Source organism: Littorina saxatilis, linkage group LG15 (genome assembly GCF_037325665.1).
Source record: "Littorina saxatilis isolate snail1 linkage group LG15, US_GU_Lsax_2.0, whole genome shotgun sequence".
In the NCBI taxonomy this organism is placed as follows: Eukaryota; Metazoa; Mollusca; class Gastropoda; order Littorinimorpha; family Littorinidae; genus Littorina; species Littorina saxatilis.
Window position 1 is genome coordinate 14,773,024 of NC_090259.1, and position 16,391 is coordinate 14,789,414.

General features: G+C 43.5%; 2 protein-coding genes and 1 long non-coding RNA gene across 6 annotated transcripts in view; all 3 read left to right on the forward strand.

Annotated features, from left to right (window-relative positions):
* The window catches only part of LOC138948649 (F-box/WD repeat-containing protein 5-like), a 36,531-nt gene extending 32,631 nt beyond the window's left edge, over positions 1–3,900 (forward strand). Inside the window, exons 2-4 of one of the 4 annotated variants that reach the window (XM_070320226.1) lie at positions 1,952–2,148; positions 2,699–2,875; positions 3,661–3,900. In XM_070320226.1, the coding sequence (XP_070176327.1) occupies positions 1,975–2,148; positions 2,699–2,875; positions 3,661–3,846 (537 nt within the window). In that variant the 5' untranslated portion in view covers positions 1,952–1,974 and the 3' untranslated portion in view covers positions 3,847–3,900. Of the gene's footprint in view, positions 1–1,810; positions 2,149–2,689; positions 2,876–3,660 lie in introns of those variants that run through there. The other 3 variants (XM_070320225.1, XM_070320223.1, XM_070320224.1) reach the window with 3 other exon arrangements.
* LOC138948655 (uncharacterized) overlaps positions 1–16,391 on the forward strand; it is a 163,877-nt gene that overhangs the window by 56,801 nt on the left and 90,685 nt on the right. The gene's annotated exons all lie outside the window — the stretch shown is intronic.
* On the forward strand, positions 5,674–11,538 carry LOC138948648 (uncharacterized). The gene is made up of 4 exons (XM_070320222.1): positions 5,674–5,818; positions 7,723–8,396; positions 9,284–9,487; positions 10,049–11,538. Exons 2-4 carry the CDS (start codon positions 7,759–7,761, stop codon positions 10,395–10,397), a joined length of 1,191 nt encoding a protein of 396 aa, XP_070176323.1. The 5' UTR covers positions 5,674–5,818; positions 7,723–7,758; the 3' UTR covers positions 10,398–11,538.

Sequence of the window (16,391 nt, forward strand, 5' to 3'; positions counted from 1 at the left end):
ACACTCGGCGGCCGCCCGAAGGCAGCCTAAAAAGTTTATTGTAGGGCGTTGAAGCAGGGTGAAGCAAAACCAATAACACAGCTGAAGCAGGGTGTTGAAGCAGGATGATTAAGAAGACAGCCAAAGCAGGGCAGGCGCAGCAAACCGTACATGCATGATCGTTACTATATTTAGAATCACGTCATTACTATTTTTGAAACCGTACATGCATGATCGTTACTATATTTAGAATCACGTCATTACTATTTTTGAAACCGTACATGCATGATCGTTACTATATTTAGAATCACGTCATTACTATTTTTGAAACCGTACATGCATGATCGTTACTATATTTAAACACTTGTCTAACAGTGCAGGCGCAGTGTGATACTTCTGTTGTTGCGCACAAACAAGCACTGTAAGTCTAAGACTGGGACTGTTGGAGCTCTGATGTGACAGGAATATGCGGCGTTTCTGACCAGTACTCTCTGTACTCTTCGATCTGGAGCATCTCTTCGATTTGTTTAAGTTTGCCCATGATAAAACTGATTGGCAAACCAACAGTGGTAAATCGCGGAAATGCATAAAGCGATCTAGCAACGGCGCGTAGTCTACGCGCATGAACATCGGAATAGCCAGTTTTTGCTTTCAACCAGTCAGCCCACGTTTCTTTCATTCTCCCTTCTTTTCTTTGCTTCTCCTGCCATTGTTTGCACATAATCAAAAACTGTCCAAACTGAATGTAAATTAAAATTTGTTGTGCGTCCTGTCTTTTGAGATTTCTCATCCCTTTTTGCAGTCTTTCCACAATATCTTTTTCATTTTCTGCTTGAGCAAAATAAGCATTTGTGAAAGCTTCTGTGGATATAGCATGGCTAACATCTGCTTGGTTTGAAACGAGATAGTGATGTAAATCACTTGGCGTTGTTGGTTCTACTCTCTTTTTCTTTCCGTCTTTTTCTTTGAACAAATCTTCTATCTTCCTTTTTGGTTTTTTGGGCAGTCTCATTAATCCTTCTGTTTTAGCCTTAACTGCTATTAAGGCCATCTGCTCAAAATATTTTCTATTCTCTTCTAGTACATGCTGTTCTTCTTCTGTCCAAAATTCTGATGGTGTTGGCGCTGGTAGTGGGACATTACAAGCTTGTTCCATGTCAGGTAGAATTAAAGTTGTTGACCGCCTAGAATAATCTAACAATTCTTGATGAACATTTTGCGATTCAAGAAGCTCTTTCTCTAATTCTGCGACATTCACCTTGTTAAATTAAGCACTTTTTTCACTGAAACACAAACACGTCTTCACAGAACAGCACCACAATACGAAATGGCGAGACAGGTCTGCCTGGTTGCTAACAACACAAACTAGATCGGGTTGTTATCAACACACAGTGGTGGGCGGAAGTGACGTGAATGGTTACTATCACATGATTTAATCTTGTCTTGCCATTGGAGGAATATAGAAGACAGGCTTGCTGTTTGTTTTTACCAGATCAATACGGTAGTTATGGCTTGCCGACGACGGGCAGATTGGATCGAAACACACGCTGGCTGCAACTAGTTAATATTTCAATGGAAACTAAATTTAGCGTTGCACAGAGAGAAAGGGAGAATGTACGTTCTGGGTTACTGATTCCGACAGACCCGGCATTGGTTCAAAACAACCTTACTTTACTGTATTTTTTTTTGGTATGGATTTATGCAGTATTTTTCTGATTTTGTCGCATGTTTCATTTTAGTAAAAGTTTAGTCCAGAAGCCTATTTTGCGTTAATATTTAGGGTCTGTCGGAATCGGTGAGCCAGAACGTACATTCCCCCTTTCTCTGAGAGCGAGGCGGAGGTGAAGCATCTTGGATAATTTGTTTCTGAGCACAAGGGGTAGGGATGTTGTACTCTCTGTGTGTGACTTTGTGTAAAGTGCTTACAGTTTGACATAATCGATCGTTTACACGGGAATATACGAATTTTCAGGTTTTCATCTGTCAGTACAGACTATGGACCAAGCGCAGACTCTCTCAGTGCTGGATCTGCCAGACAGTCTGCTGCTGAATGTGTTCACGTCACTTCCGCTGCAGAGCGTGACTTGCGTTTCTCTCACCTGTTCCCACTTCAGCCGCATCGCCCTCGATCCACAGCTGTGGAAGACAATGTTTCAGCGAGATTTTAAGGTGGGTTTTCTTTTTCAGTTTGGGCTGACATTTGTGATTTTTTCAAATCTTCGTTGTTGTTGTTTTGTAGCAGAATCTTCTAGATTGCTTTTGTGTTCAAATGTGAACGATTTCTTTTTTGGGCAATATACACTCTAAACTGAAGAGTTACTTTTTATGATATATTGTCCATGGTACACAATTCTACTTGCAAAAGCTACGAAACATAGTAAACACTAGTGTTTAAGTGTGTGTGTGTGTGTGTGTGTGTGTGTGTGTGTGTGTGTGTGTGTGTGTGTGGATGTGTGTGTGTGTGCGTATGTGTGTGAATGTGTGTATGTGTGTGCGCGTGCGTGCGTGTGTGTGTGTTTGTGTATGTTTGTGTGTATGTGTGTGTGCGTATGTGTGTGCGTATGTGTGTGTGTATGTGTGTGTGTGTGAGTGTGGATGTGTGTGTGTGTGTGTGTGTGTGAGTGTGGATGGGGTGTGTGTGCGTGCGTGCGTACGTATGTATCTGTGTGTGTGTGTGTGTGTGTGTGTGTGTGTGTGTGTGTGTGTGTAGGTCCCACAGTCAGTCCCCTTGCGCCCCAAAGCGAGTTCCTGGCGGGCAGAGTACCGACGGCTGTACGACGAATCTCCCGCAGTGCTGTGTGAGGAAGTGTTGGGACACGAGGATGAGGTGCTTCACGTCACTTTCTCTCACAATGGAGAGATGTTTGCAACGTGTTCCAAAGACGGCTTGGTAAAGGTAATGCAGTAACATATAATACAAGACAATGCAAAGCAATGCCATTAAGTACCAAGCAATACAATCTGATTAAATACAATACAATACAATGCAATACAGTACAGAAACATGCAGTAGGGTACAATGCAAGACGGCTTTCGGCTAGCCCGGTTAAAGAAGTCTCGATGATGACTGATCCCAGGTTGTCAGTGTCGTGGGCCCGGTAGCTCACTTGGCAGAGCACTGGACTCGTGATCGGAAGGTTGCAGGTTCGAATTCGGGCCGGGACGGACACCGGTCAACTTTTTGTGCAGACCCAGAGACGGAAGCTATGCCCCCTCCCCGTGTCACCACAATGGCACGTAAAAGACCTTGGTCATTCTGCCATAAGTGCAGGTGGCTGCATGAATACACCTAAACACGCAAACACCTGGGTAGCGCGACTCCGTTGCTGCTAGCTTTCCACTGGGAGGAAGCGACCCACATTTCCCAGCGATGGGACAATAGAGTAATGAAAAAGACAAAAGAATGATACAAACATTTGTTGTTGTTGTTAAAGCTGATCGATTGACACAATGTTTTGATATCGCTTGACGCGACTTGTCTTGCTGCGTTTGGTATCTGAGGCCACAACGAATTGCACAATACGTTTTGCCCACTGACACGAGGAAAAGATTCTAAGGGTGTTAAACTGACACAGAACTCTCGGTTGAATGTATGTGACTCGCTGTTACAAACAGACAGGCAATGTTCGGTTATACATGCAAATGCAGTCTCCAATATTTATAATGTTCTTACTGTTGTAGGTATGGGAGGCCACCACGCCTTGCACGCTGCGTTTCTCTGCCGACATGAAGACAAGGCTCAACTGGCGATATACACAGTACTCTCAGTTCAACAAATCAGACTCGCTCTTGCTTGTTGCTGGCGTTGTTGGCTTTGGGGGAGAATTTGTCATCTTTGATCTGAATCAAGGTTACATATTTGTCTGAGATACATTCCTTACTTACATTAAGATTTCTCTTCCTTTTGTTCACAAATAAATACATCACGATATATCATATTATTGGCATATTGAAACTATTTAAAATGCTACCCAATGCTAAAATGCTGCCTAGGTCGCTTGGCTCAATTTATTAATCATTTGCATCATTCTGCTTACCTTGTTTAAATGGTAACAACTCTTTGACAAGCATAACAACTCAGATGGTGTAGGTAGTTTTCCCTGGAAAACGTCTGTTCACCTGTTTCCTCATTTTGTAAATGTACCCGCTGGAGACAAACGAGGGCCAACTGAGAAGTTCCGAGCCCGACTAAGAATTATCTGGACGGAATTGACTTAGACATTCAAAACTTGGCATGAATTAGGAAAGATTTTTATGTAGACTTCATGCTAAATATTACGTATTTTCACCGGATGGTTTGTGTGCCTTGGTTTCTCAAAGTACCATAACCCACTGTTTATCTCGAAATGGAGAAAACCAACAAAGATCAGTCATCGAATATTTGGAAAGAAAAATATTTAGGCAACTTGAAATTCACAATGACTTAACAGTAACGTTTGGCAGGGATCCCCCTTCATACACCACAGTAATAAGGTGGTCAGCTCAACTCAGGCTTGGAAGGAAAACCGTTTAAGATGACAAACAGTGTTAAAGACCACCAACGGTCACAACTCAAGAAACCGTTGATGTTGTCTGCGCACTGGTGATGCAAAATTAACCAATGGGCATTAATGACATTGATGATACACTTAGTATCTCACATGAGAGAGCTTGGAGTATTCTGGGCAGAAGGCTGTCCAAGCAAGGTTGGTCCTCAAACTTCTTCACCAGAACAGAAGCATTTCAGATTTAACGTACGTGGCACTCGACATTTTACGCTTATTTGAGGCAGATCCAGATGATTTTTTATCCCAATTTGTTTTTGATGATGAAACTCGGGTACCTCACTTTGAGTCTGAATCCAAGCAGCCGTTCCTGTAGTAGGAGCATCAAGGTTATTCCCCTTTAGAAAAGCCAAGGGTCATCTCCCCTGAAACAGGTGTTGGCCTCAGTTTTGTTCGGACGCAGAGTTTTTTTTCCTGTTGGACTAAGCTCCAAAAGATAAGACAGTTAGTTAGTAGTTAGTTAGCTGTCGCTTTTTGGGTCCAGCGGACCATTTAGGCCAAATCAGGACCCCAGATAAGACAGTAACCAGTGAATTCTATTTACTACTTCTCAGACAACTAAGGGAGCATATCACGGCTAAACGCCGAGGTACGCTCCGCTAAGGGGAGTTATTCCGTTAATATAACACCCTTGCCTGAAAGACCATGGTTTCCATGACAACACACCATGAATGCGGCTAGGAGATCGTTAACCATCCGCTGTTTTCGCCAATTTGCCATCCTCAAACTATCATATGTTTAAAAATATTAAAATAATACCTCAGGGGTGAGCACTACAAAACGGACAATGACGTCATAACTGTCTTTGAAAACTTCCTACGATTGCAATACTACATGTTCTGCAGCAACGCCAATAAGGCTCTGAGTCACAGATGACACAAGTGTGTGGGGGTCCGGATCCGTAGGGTCAATGTTGAAATGTAAACTTGTTCTAGTCTCACGAGTCAACTCCTTCCTAGTCGGGCTCGGTACTTCTCAGTTTGCCCTCGTATGTTGTGGTCCTAAGTAATGTGTGTGTGTGTGTGTGTGTGTGTGTGTGTGTGTGTGTGTGTGTGTGGGTGTGTGTGTGTGTGTGTGTGTGTGCGTGCGTGCGTGCATGTATGCGGTGATGTGTGTGTGTGTTGGGTGTGATTTTGTTACTTTTCATTATATGAATTCTGTGTGCAGATTTGAAACTTCTCAGTCGTATTTTGAATAGGCCGTTTACTGTTTTCGGTACCTGGTTTGACGACCACCACATTCTATCAGGGACACTTCATCCGACTAATTTCATCACTTCCGTGTGGCTTGCCAAGGTATGAACAAATGGGAACATTCAAAGCGAAACTCGCAGAAAATGTTGAACGCTCAATGTCAATAAGAAGCGACCATTTAATATTTTTGTTGTCCGAGGACCCCCGCATCTATCATAAAAAGATTACAAGTTAAATTGTATAACCTCTGTTAAAGGCACAGTAAGCCTCCCGTAAACCATCACTGAGCTCCCCGAGCCTCTACATACAGTGCAAGCATACTTCCATTTCAACGCTCACCGAACGGGAACATCCTGGCTGCTTTCTGTCGAGAGTGAGACATTTTCAAAGAATTTATTTTTGTGGACTATCAGGCGCCTCGTTTTGATGCTAGACCTAACTTTTAAAATCTAAATACTAAAGTGACAGCTTGTTACACTATCATTCTTAAATCATAAAAGAATTCTTTTTTTCAGCAAGACAGGATCAGTACAATTCGAAGTTTTGAAAGTTTGAAAAAAGATAAGCCCGGAAACGTGTCACGCAAAACGTCTTTCTCGTAGCAGACGACGATTCTGCATAGCGCCAGTTCCTATGAACGGTCAACCGTCACCGCTCTAGTTCGTGTGACTTGCAGCCGTTTGCTGCGTTTTAGATTCAGGGGTACACAATAACGTGCTATTGCAGATAAGCTTACAGCGAGTCGCATTGAAATAACAAACTGACGACTAAATTGTGAAAAAAAGGAAACTGGATCACACGGGTTCACGATGGCTCAGGGGTAATTAAGATAAACCACGCAAAATTAAATTCGTTGAAAATTGCTCGCTCTTTACAGATGGCACCGAGGATGTTCTCAAGCGGTGAGTGTTTAAATGAAAGGGTGTTTGTACTGTGTGTACAAGCCTGACAGTGTCTGTGATGGTTTAAGGGAGGCTGACTGTGCCTTTAAGGTCAGCCGTGACTACTTTGGCACATCAATTGATGTAAATTACGTGTTACTCCTATTTCTGAGAGCAAATAATACTACCAAAAACGCTATCTTATACGTAACTGTCCGGGTGTACTTTTCAAGAACATAAATATATTTTAAAAATAGAAGCAAGCTCTCTCTTATCACATGTACTATTATTTTAAATGACACGGCCATCGGTGCTGTTCCTGCAGTCATTTTGTGCACAAGGAATTCCTTGTGAGATCTTCATCATTGGTAAAAGTAAATGTCCGGAAATTAAGCGCAAGAGCAGTAACTGCTTACGGGAATATCTTTTTATTCCAATTTGGGGGATTTGTGTACACTGAAACACCGCTAAAACAACCTTCAAGGTTTTGTTTGTTTTAGATACAGCGCATTGTTTACTGCTGCGGTGAGTCTGAGTCTAGCAGGGAAGCAACTAAGAGAAAAATTAGTTTTGGGGGTTCATAAACCGTCATCTACGTTACCAACTTTTTCCAGCAAATGAAAAAGAAAAATCCTCCTGCATGTAATATGTGTTTCGCCCACCGGAGCATACCAAGAACCAAGAAACACATTGGCAGGACCGCCATGCGGCTCTGTCGTGAGGTGATATGCAAGCGCCCGTCATCTCCGTCACCACCATCTACGTTACTGTCATGTAGATTGAATACACACATATGCAACCCGTTCTCACAAAATGATAGATAAGTCGCTGGCTCATATCAGCGAACAGAATAAGGTGGTGAGGGTCAATATAAACTGAGCAAAATAATTATTGCACCCATTTTCGTACCCCAACTAAAACATTCAATCCCGAGTAATTTCATTCAAACACAAGGGGTGTATTTGTGAAGCCTTTCTGACAAAAGTGTAGTGCAGTAGTTTACTGTAAAAACAGAAGCGGTCGGATCGGGCTTCCAGTGAGATATGTTACAAAACGGACCTTTCCGAATAGCTCGCTGCTAATGTTGACTGTAGTCAAATAGCAAAGTGGTTTTATATTTTGCAGGCAACTCGAGAGGTGAAATCGACCAGAAAGTACGATATGATCAACCCCTATCGCTTCCAAATCCTCACCAATGGCAGCATACGCAAACTCATTGTAGCAGACATTCTACCCAAAATAGAGGAACCCACGTCAACCTTTGTCGACCAACTTGCTGTTTGTAGCACTAGCAAGTTCGGACATAATGACCCACCCAACGATTTGAAAGAAATCTTTGTAGTGTGCGATGAAAAAATGCCCAATCATAGAAACCAAATGTGTGAGTGTGGTGAGGATGCGGCAGGATGCGCAGTGCATGCATCTGTTCCATTCATACAGAACACCACCACCTCGTCTCCATCTACACAGAACAGAAGCATCACGTCTCGCAAGAATAAGCCTGCATCGGAAAGCCCTCAAGTGAGAAGCTTGACTAAGGCACAAAAAGAGAAACTGTTGATTTTCACATTCGGCGAGGTGTGTTTTCACTCGCACATGGTAGGCATCAAACGAATGAGGGAAGACGAGATTCTTGAGGAAGAGGAGGCGAGGGAGGGTCTGCGCTGGCCGGAAACGGAAGAGGGTTTCTTGCCGCACACACACAGTGACGTCGGCGGCACAGGACGCTTGTCGAACCCGGATTATAGCTTCAACATGTATGGGAGCATAATTGGTATGGCGCTATCTCCTGATCAAAGGTGACTATGATTTTTTTGTTTTTGAAACCTTTTATTCTAGTCAAGGAATGTAAAAAATGACAAAAGTTGCAATATTTAGTTTGTTTTGGCGTTTATTTGCTTTGTTAGTGACATAGAAACAATATACGAGAAAAGAACATGCCCAGCACTTTGCAATGAAGGCTGATGAAATTTGGTCAAGTAATCTTCGACAAAGCCCGGACTTCGGTATTGCATTTCAGCTTGGTGGCTTAAAAATTAATTAATGACTTTGGTCATTAAAAATCTAAAAATTGTAAAAATAAATATTTTTTTTATAAAACGATTCAAATTTACGTTCATCTTATTCTCCATCATTTGCTGATTCCAAAAACATATAAATATGTTATATTTAGATTAAAAACAAGCTCTGAAAATTAAATATATAAAAATTATTATCAAAATTAAATTTTTGAAATCAATTTAAAAACACTTTCATCTTATTCCTTGTCGGTTCCTGATTCCAAAAACATATAGATATGATATGTTTGGATAAAAAACACGCTCAGAAAGTTAAAACGAACAGAGGTACAGCAAAGCGTGCTATCCTTCTCAGCGCAAGTACTACCCCGCTCTTCTTGTCAATTTCACTGCCTTTGCCGTGCGCGGTGGACTGACGATGCTACGAGTATACGGTCTTGCTGCGTTGCATTGCGTCTGCTTTTATTCTGTGAGTTCGACAGCTACTTGACTAAATGTTGTATTTTCGCCTTACGCGACTTGTTTTATTTTGTTGTGCTGACTTAATTACAACCCCCAATCCGAACTATTCCGGGCGATAAAAGGCAGGTAAGGTTTGGTGTTTTGTTTTTGTTTATCAATAGTGAATGTTGCTGATATGTTTTAACATTTGAAGCTCTTCTCTGTAGGTACCTGTATGTGAACACACGGCGGTGGGCCGAAGACTACGTTATTGACGACGAGACAGAGCCTCCGCTTGCCGATGAGATTGACATCAACATCATTTCCCTTATGACATTCACGAAGGTCGACACTGTCCTTAGGTCACACAAAGCTTTTCCTGGTGCAAACTTCTGGTTTGCTCTTGATGTTAATGAGCTCTACGTGACCAGGTGAGTTGTATGATTTTGTGTGTGTGTGTGTATGTGTGTGTGTGTGTGTGTGTGTGTGTGTGTGTGTGTGTGTGTGTGTGTGTGTGTTTGTGTGTGTGTGTGTGTGTGAGTGTGTGTGTGTGTATGTGAGTGTGTGTGTGTGTGCGTGTGTGTGTGTGTGTGTGTGCGTGAGTGTGTGTGTGTGTGTGTATGTGTGTGTGTGTATGTGAGTGTGAGTTGTGTGTGTGAGTGTGAGTGTGTGTGTGCTTGCATACTTCCTTGTGTACCATGCTAAAACAGCCATCCACAAAACAGCACTGAGCGAACTTACCGCTCTCAGAGTAAAAATCGCTTTCGCCATCTACAGAATGTGGAAAAACATCAAGAGAATCTCTCTTTTCCGTGTAATTTTTACTGGGTTATCTTGTTACTGGCGCAGAGAAAACAAATCCGGTGTTACAGGGTTAGTCTGGCACGGAGATTCTGTTCAAAACAACCACTCTCCGATCCGCTCTCCAAATATAACGACTCCAGACTTGGTAAAACACGTGTGAGTTATGTATGCTCTCTTCTACATTTCAGTGGCTCAGGGGATAACCAGGGCTACATGTGGGACCGTCATTACGGTGTTCACGTGCGTTGTTTCCCTCACGACAACGTGGTCAACAGCTGTGCCTTCAACCCCGTGGACCCGGAGATGTTGGTCACCGGGAGTGACGACAACAGTATCAAGATCTGGAGGTCAAGGCGTCAGATGCGAGAAGTGACCGAAAAGAAGACAGTCTACAAGTACGAGACTGCAACACCTGCAACTGTAGCTGACGAGAGTTGCCTGGAAGGGAGGGACAACTCTGATACTCTCTCTGGCAGAAGGGAAACAACAAGAGAAGACTGCAACTGTAGCTTTTTATTTTGTTGTTTTAGGAAATGACTGTACATTTCCCTCATCGTGGTTTTCAACGGTTTTGGCCAATGTCAAAACTTCTCACTTACGTTAGCATGCATGATTATAAGAGAAACCGGCACGGTTGGCCTAGTGGTAAGGCGTCCGCCCCGTGATCGGGAGGTCGTGGGTTCGAACCCCGGCCGGGTCATACCTAAGACTTTAAAATTGGCAATCTAGTGGCTGCTCCGCCTGGCGTCTGGCATTATGGGGTTATAGTGCTAGGACTGGTTGGTCCGGTGTCAGAATAATGTGACTGGGTGAGACATGAAGCCTGTGCTGCGACTTCTGTCTTGTGTGTGGCGCACGTTAAATGTCAAAGCAGCACCGCCCTGATATGGCCCTTCGTGGTCGGCTGGGCGTTAAGCAAACAAACAAACAAACAAACAAATTATAAGAGAAGAAGTTTTGTCAGGAAGAGGAGTCAGCCAATTAATGTTCAGGTTGACCAGAAAAAGGCTGATTTATCAACGGCTTCAGTTGAGATTGCTAATCTTCTGAATGTCTAATGATCTTGAAGACGAAGGCAATCACAGCTCTATTTTCACACATGTGGTATGTTAACCCAAATGTCGGCACCTGCAAGCTCGCATTTCAGGTGATATTTCTTTTAACTGAAATGCAGCAGCCAAAATATTTGTAACACATGCAGTGAGGGTATTTATTGTGACATCATGTGACTTGTTTGACCAACCAAGACTGACACGTCTCGAACATCTGACAATCAACTGCAGGCCGCACTATTCGCCACGTGAGTTTTCCTCCGTTGTTCTCATTGCCGTGTACGTACCACCAGAGGCTAACGCCCCTCAGGCCATGAATGAACTGTACACTCATGTTACTGCAGCTGAAACGGCCTACCCTGACAGTGCTATTATTATCACAGGCGATTTTAACCACACTAGCCTGCGTAAGCCTATGCCCAGATACTACCAGCATGTACACTGCCCCACAAGAAATAAGAGCACTCTTGACCACTGCTATACCACAATCAAAGACGCTTATCGTGCAGTGCCTAGAGCACCCCTCGGCAACTCCGATCATGCAATGGTGGTTCTCACTCCGACCTACCGACAAAGACTCAAGGCTGTTAAGCCGGTTACAAAAACGGTCAAGAAATAGACTAGTGAGGCCTCCGAGACGCTGCAGGGTTGCTTTGAGGCCACGGATTGGGGCGTGTTCAGGGACAATTGTGATAGCTTAGATGAATACACTGATACTGTTACCTCATATATTGCCTTCTGTGAGCAGGTCTGCATTCCAACTAAGACTGTACGCATATATGGTAACAACAAGCCCTGGTTCAGTCGTGAGGTCAAGGTCAAACTTGACGCTAAGAACGATGCTTTCAAGAGCGACGACCAGGTGCGGTACAAGCAGGCCAAGGCAGAGGTCAAACGTGAGATCCGCCATGCAAAGACTACCTATCGCCAGAAGATTGAAGACCACTTCTCCTCGAACAACACCCGTGAGGTCTGGCGAGGCCTCCAGCAGGCCACAAACTATAAGCACAAGGCTGCGCCTTCAGACAATGTTGACCCTGACTTACCTGACAAACTGAATGTGTTTTATAGCAGGTTTGACCAGAAGAACCCCTCACTCGGTTACCGTCCTCCTCTCCCTGACGATGCGTCTCTTTTGGCGCCGGCATTTACCATCCAGGAGAGTGAGGTCAGGGGTCTCTTCCGTAAACAGAATCCAAGAAAGGCTTCTGGTCCTGACCTTGTCTCAACATCGACCTTGAGGTCCTGTGCTGACCAGCTCGCGCCTGTTCTTACTGACATTTTTAACACTTCTGTGCAGCAGATGTCTGTGCCACGGTGCTTCAAGTCTTCAGTAATTGTCCCAGTCGCCAAAAAGCCCAAGGTAACTCAGCTGAATGACTTCCGCCCTGTGGCACTGACATCTGTCATCATGAAGGTTCTGGAGCGGTTGATTCTGCGGCACCTGCGGGCTTTCACGGGTCACCTGTCTGACCCACTCCAGTTTGCTTACCAAGCCAACAGGTCCGTCGATGATGCCGTCGCCATGGGTCTTCATTTTGTCTTGCAGCACCTTGAGAACCCTCGCACCTACGCTAGAATGTTGTTCATTGATTATTCCTCCGCATTCAACACGATCATCCCTCACAAGCTCCTCCACAAACTGATTGGTCTCGATGTCCCTCTCTCCCTCTGCCACTGGCTTCTAGATTTCTTGCTTGACCGTCCTCAGGTCGTCCGACTCAACAACTCACTCTCTGCCTCACTCACTCTGAACACTGGTGCCCCGCAGGGTTGTGTTCTTCACTCTTCACCCTTTTCACCAATGACTGCACCTCCGCTCACCCATCCACACACATAATCAAATTCTCAGACGACACCACCATTGAAGGCCTGATTTCTGACTCCAATGAGGACGCATACCGGGGGGAGGTTCAAAGAGTGGTTGAGTGGTGCTCTGAAAATAATCTCGAGCTAAACGTTCTTAAAACAAATTTAAAGAAGTCGTTATCGACCCTCGACGAAAGAAAGACCCCATCTTGCCCCTTGTAATAAATGGGGAAGCTGTAGAACAGGTCTCTTCATTCAAATTTCTCGGCACACTGATCTCTGAAGACCTGAAATGGGACGGGAACACCACGTCCATCATTAAGAAGTGCCAGCAGCGGCTGTACTTCCTGAGACAGTTGCGCAAGTTCCGTATTACACAGCAAATCATGGCGCAGTTCTATCGCGCAGTCGTTGAGAGCACCCTGTGTTTTTCTATCACGGTCTGGTATGGCAGCACCACTGAGAAAGAGAAACAGCTACTGGAGAGCATTGTGCGGACAGCCTCCAAGGTCGCGGGCTGTGACTTCCCTTCCGTTGCCTCTATTTTTGAGTTGCGCTCAGGTCGAAAAGCAGGAAAGATTGTTCGCGACCCCTCCCACCCGGCAAACCACTTCTTCGAGCCTCTTCCATCTGGTAGGCGCTACAGAGCTTTGAAAGCCAGAACTAGTCGCTTTCGCTCTAGCTTCATCCCCCATGCTGTACTGACAACTCCTGTAGAGAAGACGTTGTAATATACTGTAGTTATAGGATTGGGGGGGGGGGGGGGTCTTTTGTTACTTAGTCCTTTCACTGCATTCCATTACTGTTCTCATAACTTGTGATAGTGGAAGTATGTGCAATGTGGAATGGTCCTTATTTTTTAGGTGCTTGAGTAGTTCTGTGATGGTAGTAGTTTTTGTGCAATGTGACTCTAGGTTCAGGTGCTTGAGTAGATCTGTGATAGTCTGTTAATACTGTTGTTTTAAACTGTCTAACTGGCTAGATTATGATTATATAATTTTATGTGATGATCTGACTAAATGATAATAATTACGTGTACTACTTACTTTTAAATGATTATAATTTTTAGGTATTGTTCTAGTATTCACTAATGTTGCATTGATATTACTGGCACCCCTTTTAAACTGATATGGTTTTTACCTTTACAAGGCGACGATGTGAATTTGTGATGTAGATATGTGGCTGGTTATGTGTGAGTATGTAAATAATTGTGTGTGTGTGTGTGTGTGTGTGTGTGTGTGTGTGTGTGTGTGTGAGTTGTGTCTGTGTGTGCATGACAGTGTAATGTACGTATGTATGCATGCATGGTGATGTGTGTCTGCATATGTGTCTGGTTGGTTTTTATTTTATTTTTACCGTGCCGTGCCAAGATGAAATCCTTTTGCAAAATTGGTGAATAAATATCTTGTACTATTGGTTACCCTTTTTTATCACGCTAAAAATAAACAAGACAAACTCAAATGTTTAAGTAAATATCGGTGTGACTTATTCTAAGGAAAGAAACTGTTACTGTTTTAAAGAATTCACTTTACCATGTAAATTTGCAGAAGCCAATGTTGTCGGTGATTGGTGCAGAGAATGGTAAGGTACCACCCATCCTCTGTGTACGCCTTCCCGACCTGCTTACTTGAAAATGTAATGGTCAACATTCTGAAGAACCAAATGATATTGCATCACTGAATTTACTTTGAATGTATATTTACGTCATTTCCTTAATGTCTTGACTGATTCCAAGTTTGTCGCTCTCTCATGGACAAGAACAAGTGAAGCAACTGAAATACATGTTCAGCATGGTATATTTTGTGGGACTGTTATGTGAGAGGCTGATCCAGGTCACAAGAATGCTGTGGCTGATAGGCATAATCACATTGCAGCAATGAAAATTCCATTTCGACTGTTCCATCTAAACTTGGCCAAAAAAATTATTGCAACAATTTTCGCACGCTAAGAAAAGCATTAAAACGCAATTCATTTTAGTTGAACTTTATATGCTCGGAAAGGTAATTATGTCAGCTGTACATATCATTTGTCCGATTGATGGTAATTTATATAGGCATCCCGTGACAGCCTCTCAAACAAGGTCACCCCTAAAATCGACCTGACAAAAACCATAGCCCCGTATTTTAAATTCTGCAAAAAATTAGAATATGCACACACCAAACACTTCTAACATCCATTGGCAAGGCCATTCAATTTCCAGTTCAGAACATTTTGTTTTATGCACCTGACTTCTTTACTCTTTATGTAGCCTTTTGTCAAAGGCGGTAGGTGTCAACCGTTTCAGAGGCCAAACAAGGCACGTTTTGCGGCCATTTTTGAGGGGGTCCTCCACCCAAAGAGCCATATCTGCTCAAGTTCTCAATGATTTGCTTTGGAAATTTCAGAAGTTATTACCAATAGGCGGAATAGGCAGAAATTAGTATGTAAAGCGCGGAGAGCACAGTTAATTGTGGTTCGCGCTATATAAGCTCGCCATAATAATAATAATAATAATAATAATCTAAATCTGTCTTGCTTTTGGCGAATGTGTATAATAAGCGTGTCGTATTACGTACATTTTCCGAAAGAACTAAACAAATATTCATATTAATTCAGGGTTTTAGGTTAAAAAATCGTGACTTTGCATGCTAAGCAAAAAGTGGTTTGAGCAATAGGTACAAAAGTTTGAGGCAGATCCAAGTGCTGGTTTACATTTGCTGGAGATGGGAACGCGCAAGAAAATGTATCGATCACCGTCCTTGGTAATGCGTACAGTAGCTGTGGAGATAAACTGTTAGTCCTTAATATTAATTTAATTTTCAATTGAATTACTGGCAATGATAGTCGCAGTCTTAAATGTGATATATTTACAATGTGTATAGCAGGGTGCAAATATGACTATGTGCGTGAGTGCGAGTAAGTGTGTGTGTGTGTGTGGGTGAGTGTGCGTGTGAGTGTGCGTGAGTGTGAGTGTGTGTGTGTGTGTGTGTGTGTGTGTGTGTGTGTGTGTGTGTGTGTGTTATAAGATAATTTGAACAGAGTGGTCGATGGTCTAGAATACGCACTGCAGTGTTTTCAGTCACGAGAATAAAACAGCTTCGTCAATCCACGTGGCAAGGAAGTCGCTCAATTTTTGCGTGCAACACGAAGTAAACAGACATGCAAGAATAGCGACGGGTTCAAGTTTAGGTCGCTCCACGAGAAAAATTCCTGCCGATGTTGGCCTTTAAAGCAAATTCAGAAATTATTCTTTGTCGTTTACATACATTGGAGCAATCCCAGGGCCGGACCCAGGGGGGGGTTCCAGGGGTTCCGGAACCCCACCCCTGGAAAAAGCATGTACCTTGCTTTCACTTTTACTAGTTTTAGCACCAAAACAATGCTGCTCTTAACCCTCAAAACAAGGCCCAGAATGCACCATATTGCACAGATTTTAACCGTTTTTCAAAAATTTTACGGGGGAGCATGCCCCCGGACCCCTCTAGTTCGCGCGCCTGCTTTGCAGGCGCGCGCTTGTGGCTTCGCCACTTCGCTGATTTGCCCCCCCCCAAAAAAGGAGGAACCCCCCCCCCCCCCCCTTACAACTCATTTGGTCCGGCCCTGAATCCGAGCTGTACATGAAATGTTGGTGAAGTTTTGAAATATCTTGGGTACACACACCGCTTCACTTTTAAATGAAGTGTTCCACTTT